We start from the raw sequence: 12,698 nt of genomic DNA, 5'->3' as shown, positions 1-12,698 counted from the left end.
TAATAATGGAGCAAACAAAGGTGCACAGACAATTTGGTTTACAAATTGTTAACCTGTACTGTTAACCAGTGGGAGAATAATTTATAAATAAATCTTGATCTTAGCAGTCTAATGGATTTCAAAGTTCTGTTCTCCTGTTTATCAGTACCTGTGCACTTGCCTTCTTTGTTTCTCTTATTTCCTTTTTTTTTCCTTTATAGCAAGGTTACTAATTGTCTGCTGTTCTGTATTTGAAACAGTACTGTCACCAATCAGGACCTGATTTCAATGAAATATAGATAGCACAATCACTGAATCAAAGGGAGAATAAACTTCATTATGAGAAATTGAATCTGGACTTGCATACAATTTTTGTGGTCTTGTGCTTTTCACTTGCCAGTGCTGTCCTCTGGCAGATTGATACTGACAAGATGTGTAACTTGTAATAATTATATCTTTGATATATTGAATTCGATTTTATCTTTCTTTGTCTTTCAGAAATGGGTGAATAGAGAAATATCCAACTTTGACTACCTTATTCAGCTAAACACTATGGCAGGACGAACTTACAATGACCTTGCTCAATATCCTGTGGTAATTAAAAAGTTAATTTTTAAATTTTTGCCAAAGATATGTGTTTTTTTCTGTTTTGAAGGATGTATTTTTAATCTCTATCTGATGTTTGACTTACTTTTTTGATTTAGTTTCCCTGGATTTTACGAGATTATACCTCAGAAGAACTGGACCTGAATAATCCTGCAGTATTTAGGGACCTGTCCAAACCTATAGGTGTGGTGAATGAGAAGAATGCTAAGACTGTGAAAGAGAAGTATGTGTTTGAACACTCAGTTATATTTCTTTGTCTTTTCTGAGCCTTCAGGCTAATAACACATTTAAAAAATAAAGTTGTGACAGTGACATTTTTGAAGCTGGATTTATGACATAACAGATGCACTTGCAAATGTGGTTGGTTTGTTGTTCTTGCTGCATTCAGACTGTATTATATAGCACTCACTTATATGGCAGTGAAAGGACAAAACTTAACTGTTGTAAATTTTCAGTTGTTTCTCAGCTATGGAGATGAAAAACTGAAAGACTGTAAAAACAATTTAATGGCTCAGCAGCTTGAAAAAACATGTCCCATGTCTGCTTCAAAACAAGGAATGTGAAATCATACTGCTGAATTGAGCTGCCTGTGCTAAGAGGTAGCATTGATCCTAAATCTGTGCTTCCTCATTTTTTTCAAGCATAGATTATCTTCAAAAGAAAATATGTCTCAAGTGACTTTCAGCAAGTCCTCTGTAGGTACCAGTGACAGGCACTTCCACCCACACAGTGGTGTAATGATCTCTCCTTGTTTGCTGGTCTGGGGAGTGAGTGTGCTATCATACCAGACTGCAGCCAGGTGTCTTCCAAAATCTTCTGAAAACTTGGAACATGGAGAATTTCCTTTGAATGACTAGGTTCTATCCTGACTGTAAAGAAGTGGGTTCCCTAGAAGTATGTTTAATTAGAATTTCTCTTACCAGCCTTGTGAGGCTGAGGAATGTATCAGCCAGATAGTGGCATGGTGGAGTGAGTTTGCCAGTAGAAAAGGAAATGGGCTTGAGTGTGAAAAAGATCTCTCTTCTGCATCCTGCACTGTCAAACACATTTCCTAACTCTTGCAGGAAACCAGCACTAGTAAATATTAATTTCAGTGGTGTGGGGTGTGTTAGTCTGTTGTATAAAGTCATCAGTCCTGTCTGCCCTTTGTCTGGTTTCTGACAGCTGATAGCAAATGGCTAGGGAAGAGTATAACAGGCATGCAAAGGCTTCATCTGGTGTACATTTTTATCTTTCAGCAGTCTTTTTCTCAGGGACTTCCTAAGTAAGATTTGGAATCTTCATGTTTGATGGAACTCAGTGTATTTTTCTCTCATAGTTTGCTGTGGTCATTTCTTTTGAATCTTTGCCTGGAATAAACATAATCCACATGTAAATCAACCATAATGCCCAGTTGAATTTATAAAGATTTCTTTTTTCAGATATGAGAATTTTGAGGATCCTCTTGGGATGATTGACAAATTTCACTATGGGACGCATTACTCAAATGCTGCTGGTGTCATGCATTACCTCATTCGGGTAGAGCCTTTCACAACACTTCACATCCAGCTTCAGAGTGGCAGGTATGCTGAGCAAATAAGCAGCCCCTTCCTGCTTCCTCCTTGTCATTTTACTGAGGGAATCATCCAAGTCTAACCTGAGTTTTCTGATCCTCAGATTTGACTGTGCTGACAGACAGTTCCACTCTATTCCTGCTACTTGGCAGGCACTCATGGACAACCCCAATGATGTCAAGGAACTTATCCCAGAGTTCTTCTACTTTCCAGAATTCCTGGAGAATCAAAATGGTAAACTGACTCCTAAGAATATTCTCACAGGAAACTGTTTCTGTATTCTTCAGAAAATAATTGTTACAGCCGTTTGTGAATGCTGAGGAACACTTACTGTTTAAACTTTTATGGTGTGATTGTAGACATTAATTGTGCTACTGGCTTTAAACTGTTTAGTGAAGATACCAGTTGTGTTAAGCAGCAGCCTAAACATAGTTTAAAATTCAGGCTATGGGCTTAAGAATGGCTAAAAATAGTGTTGTCTACCCAGTGGAGAGATCAGAGATGCTCACTGGGATGTTTGAAAAAGTTAGTAATAGTTAATACTGATTAAATACTTAGCAAAATTAAAAAGAGAATAATTATAATTATTATAATGCTGATTGAAAAGACAGTATCCTGCATTCTGACGAGACTCCTTTTTAAATTCACATTTATTGTTTAGTGATTTGTTTCTCTATCTTTGCACAATTTGAAAATGGATTTATATGTTTGTGCTGCTACAATCTACTAGAGCTCTAAATTAGAAAAATTGAGAACTCCCAAGTCCCACTTTCAAATCATTTAAGTATTTAGAGTTGTTTCAATGGTAGCTGGTGAGATTTCAGACTTTTTAAAAGCCTTGACTTTATAACCATTTCAACTTGTAAGTAACTCCCTTCTTATGAATAACCTTATTGAAGTGTTTTGGACTCTTAATCCTGGAAAATTGCAATATGCAATTATGTTTACAACAAGCAAATGCAGATATGTTTACAGGTGGATGTGTAAAAGATTAATACTACTTCTGTAGTTGGGACTAAAGCTTCAAAATCATTTAGATGTTTTGGATAATTGTTATCCATTATCATTTAAAATCATAAACATGCAGAACTGAACTTAGCCTCCTATGTCACTGGTAGAGTATTAGGGATTTATATTAACTTTTCAATATTCTTCTGTTGCATTGAGAAAATAATGATTTTTAATCTTTATTGAGAAATCAAGGTACTTGAAATATTTTGTAGCAACTCTAAAACTTTTCTGAATTATTCACCAGATTTTAACTTAGGCCAGCTTCAAATGTCCAAAGAGGTGGTAAATGATGTTGTTCTGCCTAAGTGGGCCCACTCCCCAGAAGACTTCATAAATAAACACAGGAAAGCTCTGGTAAGATGTTGTTTGTATGTGTGACATAAAAGTGCACCTGCACATTGCTACTGTGGCTTAAATGTAAAACAAGTGGGATGGCATACAAACTAAAGTTGTGGTTGCATTTGACATTAGAACTTGCAGTTAAAAGCTCTGTGCATATTGATAAAATGCTGAAAAGAGCATTTAATCTCTTGGGCATTTTGGGCACTAATGATTTGGGCATTTACTGTCCTAGGAGATAAAATGCAGAGGTAGGTGAGTAGTGTTCCTTTGCTAATTGAAGATGACTCCATCTGGTGTTAGGGAGCTGGCAGGTTATCTTCTCTTGCACAGTGCATTTCAATAGTGCATGCCTCTTGTGTCACTGTATTGATTTTCCCTCTTACCTGGCAGTTACTGCCCATAACGCACATGATTCTTACGCTTCTGCCCTGTGTATTGCTAAATACCTAATTTAGGGATACTCTTCATTTAGAAATTGAATCTTTTCCACACAGAATAGTAAAAACTTCAAGATGGGAGCAGTATTTCTCTTATTCTTACAAGAGCATTTTTTCTTTCTAGGAATCTGAGTATGTTTCTGCTCATCTTCATGAATGGATAGATTTGATTTTTGGCTACAAGCAGAGGGGACCAGCTGCAGTGGAGGCGCTCAATGTGTTCTACTATTGTACTTATGAAGGTACAAAGCAGCATGTTCTCTTGTCATTGTCATCAGGCTTATGAGTTTTCATTATTAGACAGTAGACACATGATTTGTGAGTGTACCACTCAGTAGCATATGGTAAGGCAGCAGATTTATAGATGAAGTATGGCAGCAAACCTTGTAATGTGTCATCCAAAAAAAAGTATAATTTTTTAAAGGAGGGCTGTTGCAGTTTCTTGTCTTTTTTCCTAAAAGTTACTGGATTTTCTTGCCACTTATCTACTTGCTTAAAAGCATTTGTGGGAAGAGGTTTCTTGTGGTTTAGAGTTCAGGCACATTGCTTAAAAGCAACTAATATTAGAGACAAATTAATATGTTAATTTCAAAGCTAACTTTTGGGTGGTTTTTGTGTGCTACTTGTTGCTTGCAATGAGGTAAATTAAATTCATTTGATAAGACAAAGGCCTGCAATTCTTGCCCTGACAGATACAGTTAAAATTCCACATGCAGAGTGGAGTTTTCAGATTGTATTTTAAATGGATGCATTGTGTGCAGCTTTTCTGGGGGTAAAGGGTCATAATGCTGCAAGTAAATTAAGTTGACCATATTGGTTCTTAATGAGTTGTTTGGATTGTGTTCTTTTTTTTTTCTTTTTTCTCATACTCTTCTGTTCTGATTGTGATCCAGGGGCTGTGGATTTGGATGCTTTAACAGATGAGAAAGAAAGGAAGGCTTTAGAAGGAATGATAAACAATTTTGGGCAAACTCCCTGTCAGCTGTTAAAGGTACTGCTCTTTTGCTCCCTCTCAGCCAGACCTTTGTGGTTAAATACAACTGAGTTACAGGGGCTTCTGAAAAAAACAATGGCTTTTAAGGTAATGGTTTGTAATTTTAGTAACATTAAATCTTTGCCACATTACCAAAGAGTCCATTTTCAAAATAAATTAATTTACTTCAAGAGGAGCTATTAGGTATTTAAGACTGTTTTCGCATTAAGATTCTGAGTATCTCATGTGCATTGAACAAATTGATGAACTAGTCTAATTTGTTGCTCTTTCAAATATTGCCTCCTAGGAGCCCCATCCACAGAGGCTGTCAGCAGAAGAGGTAGTACAAAGACTAACTAAAAGTGATACCTCTACTCTGAATCTCTTCCAACACCTCACTGAGCTGAAGTCATTCTTCATAGAGGTAGATGTGTTACTTGAAATTGTTTGAAGTCTAATCTGAAATTTGATGTACTTGAAACAAAAGATCACAACCTAGATGAACATAAACTTGCTTCCTATTTTGAGAGAATATTTTACAATGCAATGTGTATTAAATGAGCTCTGTCTTTTTAGTTGGCTTCATAGAGGTTGAATCCCATAATCTGCTGGCTGCTTGTGTGGGTGTTGTTTGAGTATTAAATTAGTCATCACACCAAGAAAGCGGCAGACCTCACTGGTGGTGTGTGAGCACTCACTGAACTTGGTAGTTAAACTCCCTGATTGGGGTCAGGGTTTCATTTACAGTGTTTGTGATGAAGCTTACCTGCACAAAGTGAATGGGTGTGTGCCAATGCCTTCGGGTGCTCGACAGGTCTGACACTGATTCCAGAGGCTTTGCATCTTACTCTTTACAGGCTCTAGATTTTACCTTTAGCTTTTGGATATAATCAGATCAAACCCATGTCCTTTCTCCTAGGGAATTAGTGATGGTGTGCCCATTGTCAAAGCTGTTGTCCCCAGGAATCAGTCACGTTCCTTTATTTCTCAGGGAAGCCCAGAGATCTTGGTGAGTTGCATGTGTCAATACTGTTCTTAAACTGCAGATAGTCAAATGAGTTTATTTTTTTATTGCAGCTTGTAGAGAAATATTTCTTAACTATTCCTCTTCAAATATGTTCCTTTAACCTATAGCAAATGTCAGTTAAGTTAAATATTTATCTTCCAAGGAGAAGCCAGGCTGATTTGTTGAATGGCATTTAAGAGCTGATGAGATATGACTGTAAATTATAGTGAGGCATATTGTAAGTTGCCACTTGATCAACTTCCCTGCAACAACCAATTTGCTAATGCAATGCAGCCCAGATTTAAAATTACAGCATTGAGTTATTAATGGTGTCATTGTTTGTCATTGCTTTCCAACCTGTACATTAAACTGTACCATATCTGGTGCATGCACATTCCAAAGGCCTGCACTGTTCCTAAAACTAACTCTTGCACTAACACAATCTTGTACTATGGCAGATACCAAATAATGAAAGGAGATCAGTGGTTTTGTATTTGCATCTGTATATATGGCCTAGACACTGGCCCCAGTGCAATAATACCTCTGTTTTGCAGAAAAGAATATTCCAATATTCCTATTTTGTTTGTCAAAATTACTGTCTTGGCTTAATGTGGTACATTCATAGGTTACTTGAAGACATTTAAAATTCTCCTTGTGTTTTTCATAAATATCTAATTAAAGTAACCTTGAATATTTAGATTCCTTTGTTACTTCCTCAGAAATGAAACTGTAGTACAATGTTTGTTAAACTTCCTGTGTTAATATGTTTACTATTAATAATTAATATTAAGAGAAGAAGCAGCAGCTTAAACTAAATGCCTGACTTGTAATTAAATGTTGGAGACGGGTTGTTTGTCTCCTCCCATCCTTCCTACCCCAACTTCTCTATAAAATAGTCTATGTAGAACATAGACTATTCTAATGTGGTTCTGTGTACCACATGTGGATTAACTCATCTGAGTGGGATTTTTTAATTGATTTGTTTGTTCAGGGAGAGGTGCATGTGCTTTTTCCTATGTGGTAGGTTTTCAAGAAGCTTCTGCTGGACTTTATGCAAGCTCCATTAGCATCAAGGCAAGCAGAAAATAAACCTCTAGGTTTCATCAACTTTTTCATTAAACTTTTTTAGGTAACAACAAGTCTGAACTGCATTATTGGAACTCATGGTTGGCTGCCTTATGACAAAAATATTTCCAACTATTTTACATTCATCAAAGATACAACAGTGACAAATCCCAAGTAAGCAAATTTTGAGGCGGGTACAGATGAATGCATCTAAAATAATGAAATACAGTAATTGTTGAAAATCAATGAAAATACTCTTTTCACTGTCTGAGTTTTCATCAAAGAATGCGTCTTCTGATGTTCAGTAGTATTACTTCTAATCTGTAATAGCATTCTACTAGAGTTATATAAGTGGCATTTCAGGCTTCATTCTTAGAGCTACTTCTAATTTTCAATCATAAAAGCTCATTGTGAAATCTGAGATAGTCTTCATACATTCTTATGCTATAGTAATACATAGGTATATGTGGTGAATTTGGACTTTTTGTTTTTAGAATATTCCTTTTTGTCTTTAATGTTATAATGCTTAGTAGGGACGTGAGTTATCCAGTTGTGTAAAAGGCTGAAAAAATCTAAGATGAAATCTTGCTTCCAGTCACTGGTGGCAGAGATTTTCCATGGGTGTAGCCTCTTCTGTAGAGGGATTTAATTACTGATGTTTCAAGACAGAGGAAGTGCAAAATACGTGGATGTGAACCCAGGTTACTGTTAACTGCTCATCGTTTGCCTGCAGAACACAGCGCAGCATGAGTGGTCCTTTTGCCCCAGGGCTGGAGATCACCTCCAAGCTGTTTGCAGTGTCCCATGACGCAAAGCTGCTCTTCAGTGGCGGACACTGGGACAACAGCATCCGAGTGACGTCCCTTACGAAAGGCAAACTGATGGGACAGCACATCAGGCACATGGGTCAGTCACTCTGTGTTGGGAAATGGAAAGGGTTCTGTGTGTTATCTGGTGTTCCCAGAATAGAGCCATGTCCCCTGGGCACACAAGTGTAGCAGCTGTAAAGGAATGGCAGCATAACAACAGAAGAATGCTTGAATTGTGATTATAGATAAATACTTGAGCATGGCTTTTCAGTCATTGGACTGGTGCTTTGATGTCGTTTCAAAATAAGGCTTGCCTGCTATTTTTAGGTAGCAAAGCTGAATGTGTCAAGTGGGTACATTTGGCTGTATGATGATGTAATTGTTTAATAGTGTCACCAGCCCTTATCACAGTAGAGTATTTCATGCTGACTGCAAATCAGGATACAGTGTGACAAATTGTATCCTCATTGTCAGTCTGTGGGAAATTAGTCTTAATTACCCATGTGACAACTTTGTCTTCTTTTCTTTGTCTAGATATTGTGACCTGCTTGGCAATAGACTACTGTGGAATTCATTTAATTTCAGGCTCCAGAGATACTACCTGTATGATATGGCAAATAGTTCAGCAGGTGGGTTATTTAGGCATACTCAGAAACAGTTTCTGGATGTATTTTTTTCCTCTGTTTTGCTATTGTCTTTTATTGATTTATTTTCAGGTTTGTAGGGAAGATAGTGCAGTAAAATAAATTAGCTTAGTAATTTTACTCCCATTGTCTTCTCTAAAGTACTGTACATATTAGTTACTATATAGCTGAAGTGCATTCTTTTAGAGGCACTCTTAAAGATTTCACAGATAATTTTCAGGGCAGGCAAATAAGAATTTTACATTTCTAGGCAGTTGTTCACTCATGGTAGTTGCATTTTAGCACTGCCTTTTCTCTGTGGTGGGTATTGATGACTACAGCAAAGACAGCACTGTCTATTACCTGCATTTGCACTGGCATTTGAAAATTCTTTAATATTGGTCTCATGCTCTCACACAGTGAAAGTACTTGCATAATCCATGTGTGTACTTCCACTCAAAATGTGAAGCTGTTTCCATCATTATGCATTTAAATGCTGATTTATGATTGCTGCATATAAGATATACAAGTAGGATTAATTGCAGAGGGAAGCTGTCATGTTTTGGACAGTAGATTTCATCAAGTCATCTTGTTATCGTGGAACTAAAGTCAGCACATTGAAGCAGTAGAGTGGTGCACAACTGCATGTGCTTTTGTGGAAGCTGTCTTTATGGTGGGAGTATTTATAATTCTGTAAAGAAGTGCTTTGTAGTAACAGTGCATGGTCAAAAATGTAAGACCTTAGTGCTCATATGAGTAGCTTTTTGTCTCAAGTGGGGATAAATGTTGGAGATTTTTTTAGTTTATCTTTCCATGGCAAGTTAACTCACACTCTGGAAATGGTCTTTATTTAGAAGTGCTTTTCCTTAAGATTTTTAATGTATTTTTTATTAATAGATATATAAATGCTATTTTATGCATAGTAAATGTTTCTTGTGAGACTTTTATCTCGGTCTTTAGAAAGTGGCAGCAATGGACTGTGTACTGGCATTTCCATTCTACTTGTCTTCTCTGCAGTGACACCTTCTGTATTTTGACACTTGTTCTGTATTCCTGCATGCTTCAGGCTTTCAGGGCCTGATTGGCAAACAAATCTTTATCACAGAAATGAAAATAATTAGTTCTCTGTAGAACTATTTACAGTACCTTCTGTCTAAGGACAGTTCTTTCCTTAGAACTGGTTTGAGAATAAGTTTGTGTATGTTGACAGTACACTCACTGGGACAAAAGCTGTGATACCCTGCTGTTATGTGGGGACACTGCTATTTTTAATGAGCATTATTCCAAGATTTCCTTTGTGTATCATACTAATGGTAGTCACTGAGAAGTACTGTTTGCTTCCTTTTCCTTGGAAAATGGAAAGAGTTGCTGTTATTTGAAGTAAAATAAAAGTAAATTTCAGCTTTTTTAAGCTTGATTGGGAAGATAGTGATTGATTCCAAGGTAAACGCTAAGAACTGGACAAGCCCAGGTGCACAGGTGAAGAACAAATGTGTTGATGGGGTATGTGAACAGCTTCTGTTAGGCCTGCTCACTGTTGTCCTTGCACTCCTGGACACCTGCAGGAATAGGAAGGAGTCAGCAAAGTAACGTTGTCTCTCACACCCACGCAGTAACTACATGTTCATTCATTCTTGGGATTTCAGTAAGTGAGGAGCTGACATAGAGGGTAATACATAGATATTGGAGTGGTGAGTTATGCCTTTGGCTTTGACCTCTGTCAGATATACACCTCACACAACTGGTACTGAAGATACCAGAAGTTAATTTTTTCTTTGTCCTTCAGCTGCAAGAGAATGTATCATTGCACTTTTTATTGCTCTCAGGGAGGAGTGCCTGTAGGCCTGGCACCTAAGCCATTACAGATCCTTTATGGGCACACTGACGAAGTTTCGAGTGTTGGCATCAGCACTGAACTGGATATGGCAGTGTCAGGATCCAGGGTAAGCACCTTCCTACTTGTCCTTTTTTTGCCTTTTCTCAACTGAACTCAAACCATACAAGGTGTTTGAAGTTGATTAAGAATAATAGAAAAAAGTCACTATTTCACAATCTTTTTCTTAAGCCTTGTTTAGCAAGAAGATATGTGCCATCCCTTTTGCTGTCTGCTTAAATCAGACTGTCTCAGACTGCTGTGCAGAGCATAGGCCTCACCTACTGTGTGGTGTTATTCTGCACAAATGAGCTTTAATATGTGTGGACTTCCTTGGAGATTTTAAGCTTCTCATAGCAACAGTGTTCTGATTGTTTCTTCCCTGCTGTGTTAACCCTGAAGATTCTGTGCCACTTGCTCATGGTCTGCCTTACTGTACTGCTCAGGCAGGCTGTTGAACTCTGGCTTTGTACTCCATGTAATGCCTACTTATAAATGTGACCTGTGAAGTGGCTGATTTGTTTCCTGTCCTCCCTCCTGCCCTACTTGCATTATTTTCTTCATATGCCTGTAGTGCATCGTCTTGAGGGGAAGGCTTTGTGCAGAGTTCCTAATGCTTAGGAGTCCTTATCTGCCATTAAGGATTGAAGTGCATTGAGTGTATTCCCTGCATCCTGTGTATGTAAATGCTGAGTGTTGTGATAACTCTCCTGCTGAATATCAACTCCCCTAAATGTGGTTGCTGCAGGATGGCACTGTCATTGTCCGCACTATTCGGAAAGGTCAGTACGTGAGGACTCTGCGACCACCTTGTGAGAGTTCTCTCCTGCTGACTGTTCCCAATCTGGCTGTGTCCTGGGAAGGCCATATAGTTGTCCACACCAGCGTGGAAGGAAAGACTACTCTCAAGGTACTTAAGTTTGTGGAAAACCTCGGTTTCTGACACTGAAGATTTTAATCATAAGTGTATCTAACTATCTCATTTCCTGTAGTAAGGAGGCTTTTTGAGTGTGCAGTGTCAGTTTCCATATTTTTAAAATTTTGCTGGCCAATTCAAGTGAAATTTGGTTAAAGGTAAGTGAAAGGCATATTGTGCTCCTGTGAGTTTCATGAAGATCTCCAAACACCTGCAAGGAAGATGCTCAAGCATACACTAATGAATCTTCCTGGGAGATCCACTTTGGACTGGAAAACTAGGGGAAACAAGTTCCACTGTGCACAGGAACAGAGGCTTATAAGGAGAGCAGCAAGTTCTGGGTGCAAGATGCTGGTGTCCACAGAGTTTCTTAGATTGGGATTGGAGATACAGCTATAAGGTTGTGTCAGTTGAGCTGTGTAGTTGCTTTAATAATGGTAGAGCTGTTGTGATTTCTTTAAACATGGGAGATATTTTGGAAAACAAACCTCTGATGTAGGCATACTAACTACATTAGAAAGATGGAGAGGGAAGAGATTCAAGGTTATGCCAGGCTGGAGGAACTTAAGATGGTTTTGTTAATTGTATCTATAATCCAGCAAGAAGTCATTGGCTTGTCTAGAAAAGGCTTCTGGATCTAGCTCTGTGGAAATATGCTTGTTTCTTTCTGCTTTTGGATTTAGGAGGGCAAGAAAGGGGAAGGAGGGTGGTAGCAAAGCTGAAGATGAGTGCAATCTTGCTTTCTTCTTTCTTAACAAAAGTTATTATAAAACTGGGACCTGTCTATTAAATCCATGAATGTTTCCAGGAAATTTAGAATTGATTAAATGAACTACAATGTTACATCAAGAGGTAGCTTCAAAAACTTCCATACAGGACCTTACCTCCACACACATTGAGTATAGGCTCACTACTCTTGTGTCATTCAACAGGAAGACTGTTGTTATCGTTACTGTCTGTGGGTTTTTGCCAGCTAAGTGCCTTTTAATGAGCAAAAGATACAAGTACAACACTCTTCATCCTATCAGTCCTCTGTGACACATTTCTTTTTGCTCTCTCCAGGATAAGAATGCATTACATCTCTATTCTGTCAATGGGAAATATCTGGGTTCTGAGACTCTGAAGGAGGAAGTGTCCGATCTGTGTGTAACTGGCGAATATATCGTCATGGGCAGCTTGCAGGGATTTCTTTCCATACGGGATCTCTACAGGTAATGTATCACCATTTTTACTGGGATACAAATATAGAGGCTCATAGAGAAATGGCTCTGAAATAAACTGTGCTTGGTGCTATAAGTGATAGCTGTTGCTTTTTCTGTATTCCCCCCCAAAAAATGGTTTTGGCAGAACTAAGATGTGGAGAATGATAAAATAAGAGGTTGTAACAGATCTCGTTCTTGCCAGACATTTATCCCAATTAAACACCTAGAACTGGCAGGAGGAGCTGTCAGTGTGCAGACTGCTGTGATTAGTCACAGGGAGCTCAGCAACTGCTGGATCAAGCC

At 38.1% G+C, this 12,698-nt stretch overlaps 1 protein-coding gene across 5 annotated transcripts in view; it reads left to right on the top strand.

Annotated features, from left to right (window-relative positions):
- The window catches only part of NBEAL1 (neurobeachin like 1), a 79,848-nt gene that overhangs the window by 57,575 nt on the left and 9,575 nt on the right, over positions 1–12,698 (top strand). For all 5 annotated transcript variants that reach the window (XM_053948079.1, XM_053948080.1, XM_053948081.1 and 2 more), the window contains 15 exons: positions 478–573; positions 684–808; positions 2,007–2,147; positions 2,242–2,372; positions 3,394–3,503; positions 4,053–4,170; positions 4,822–4,919; positions 5,209–5,325; positions 5,821–5,910; positions 7,037–7,146; positions 7,706–7,878; positions 8,316–8,410; positions 10,231–10,347; positions 11,026–11,187; positions 12,256–12,404. In XM_053948079.1, the coding sequence (XP_053804054.1) occupies positions 478–573; positions 684–808; positions 2,007–2,147; positions 2,242–2,372; positions 3,394–3,503; positions 4,053–4,170; positions 4,822–4,919; positions 5,209–5,325; positions 5,821–5,910; positions 7,037–7,146; positions 7,706–7,878; positions 8,316–8,410; positions 10,231–10,347; positions 11,026–11,187; positions 12,256–12,404 (1,832 nt within the window). The remainder of the gene's footprint in view (positions 1–477; positions 574–683; positions 809–2,006; positions 2,148–2,241; positions 2,373–3,393; positions 3,504–4,052; positions 4,171–4,821; positions 4,920–5,208; positions 5,326–5,820; positions 5,911–7,036; positions 7,147–7,705; positions 7,879–8,315; positions 8,411–10,230; positions 10,348–11,025; positions 11,188–12,255; positions 12,405–12,698) is intronic.

This window comes from Vidua chalybeata, chromosome 7 (assembly GCF_026979565.1).
Source record: "Vidua chalybeata isolate OUT-0048 chromosome 7, bVidCha1 merged haplotype, whole genome shotgun sequence".
Taxonomy (NCBI): Eukaryota; Metazoa; Chordata; class Aves; order Passeriformes; family Viduidae; genus Vidua; species Vidua chalybeata.
Note: the sequence above shows the minus strand (reverse complement) of the source record. Positions and strands in the feature narration are given on the sequence as shown.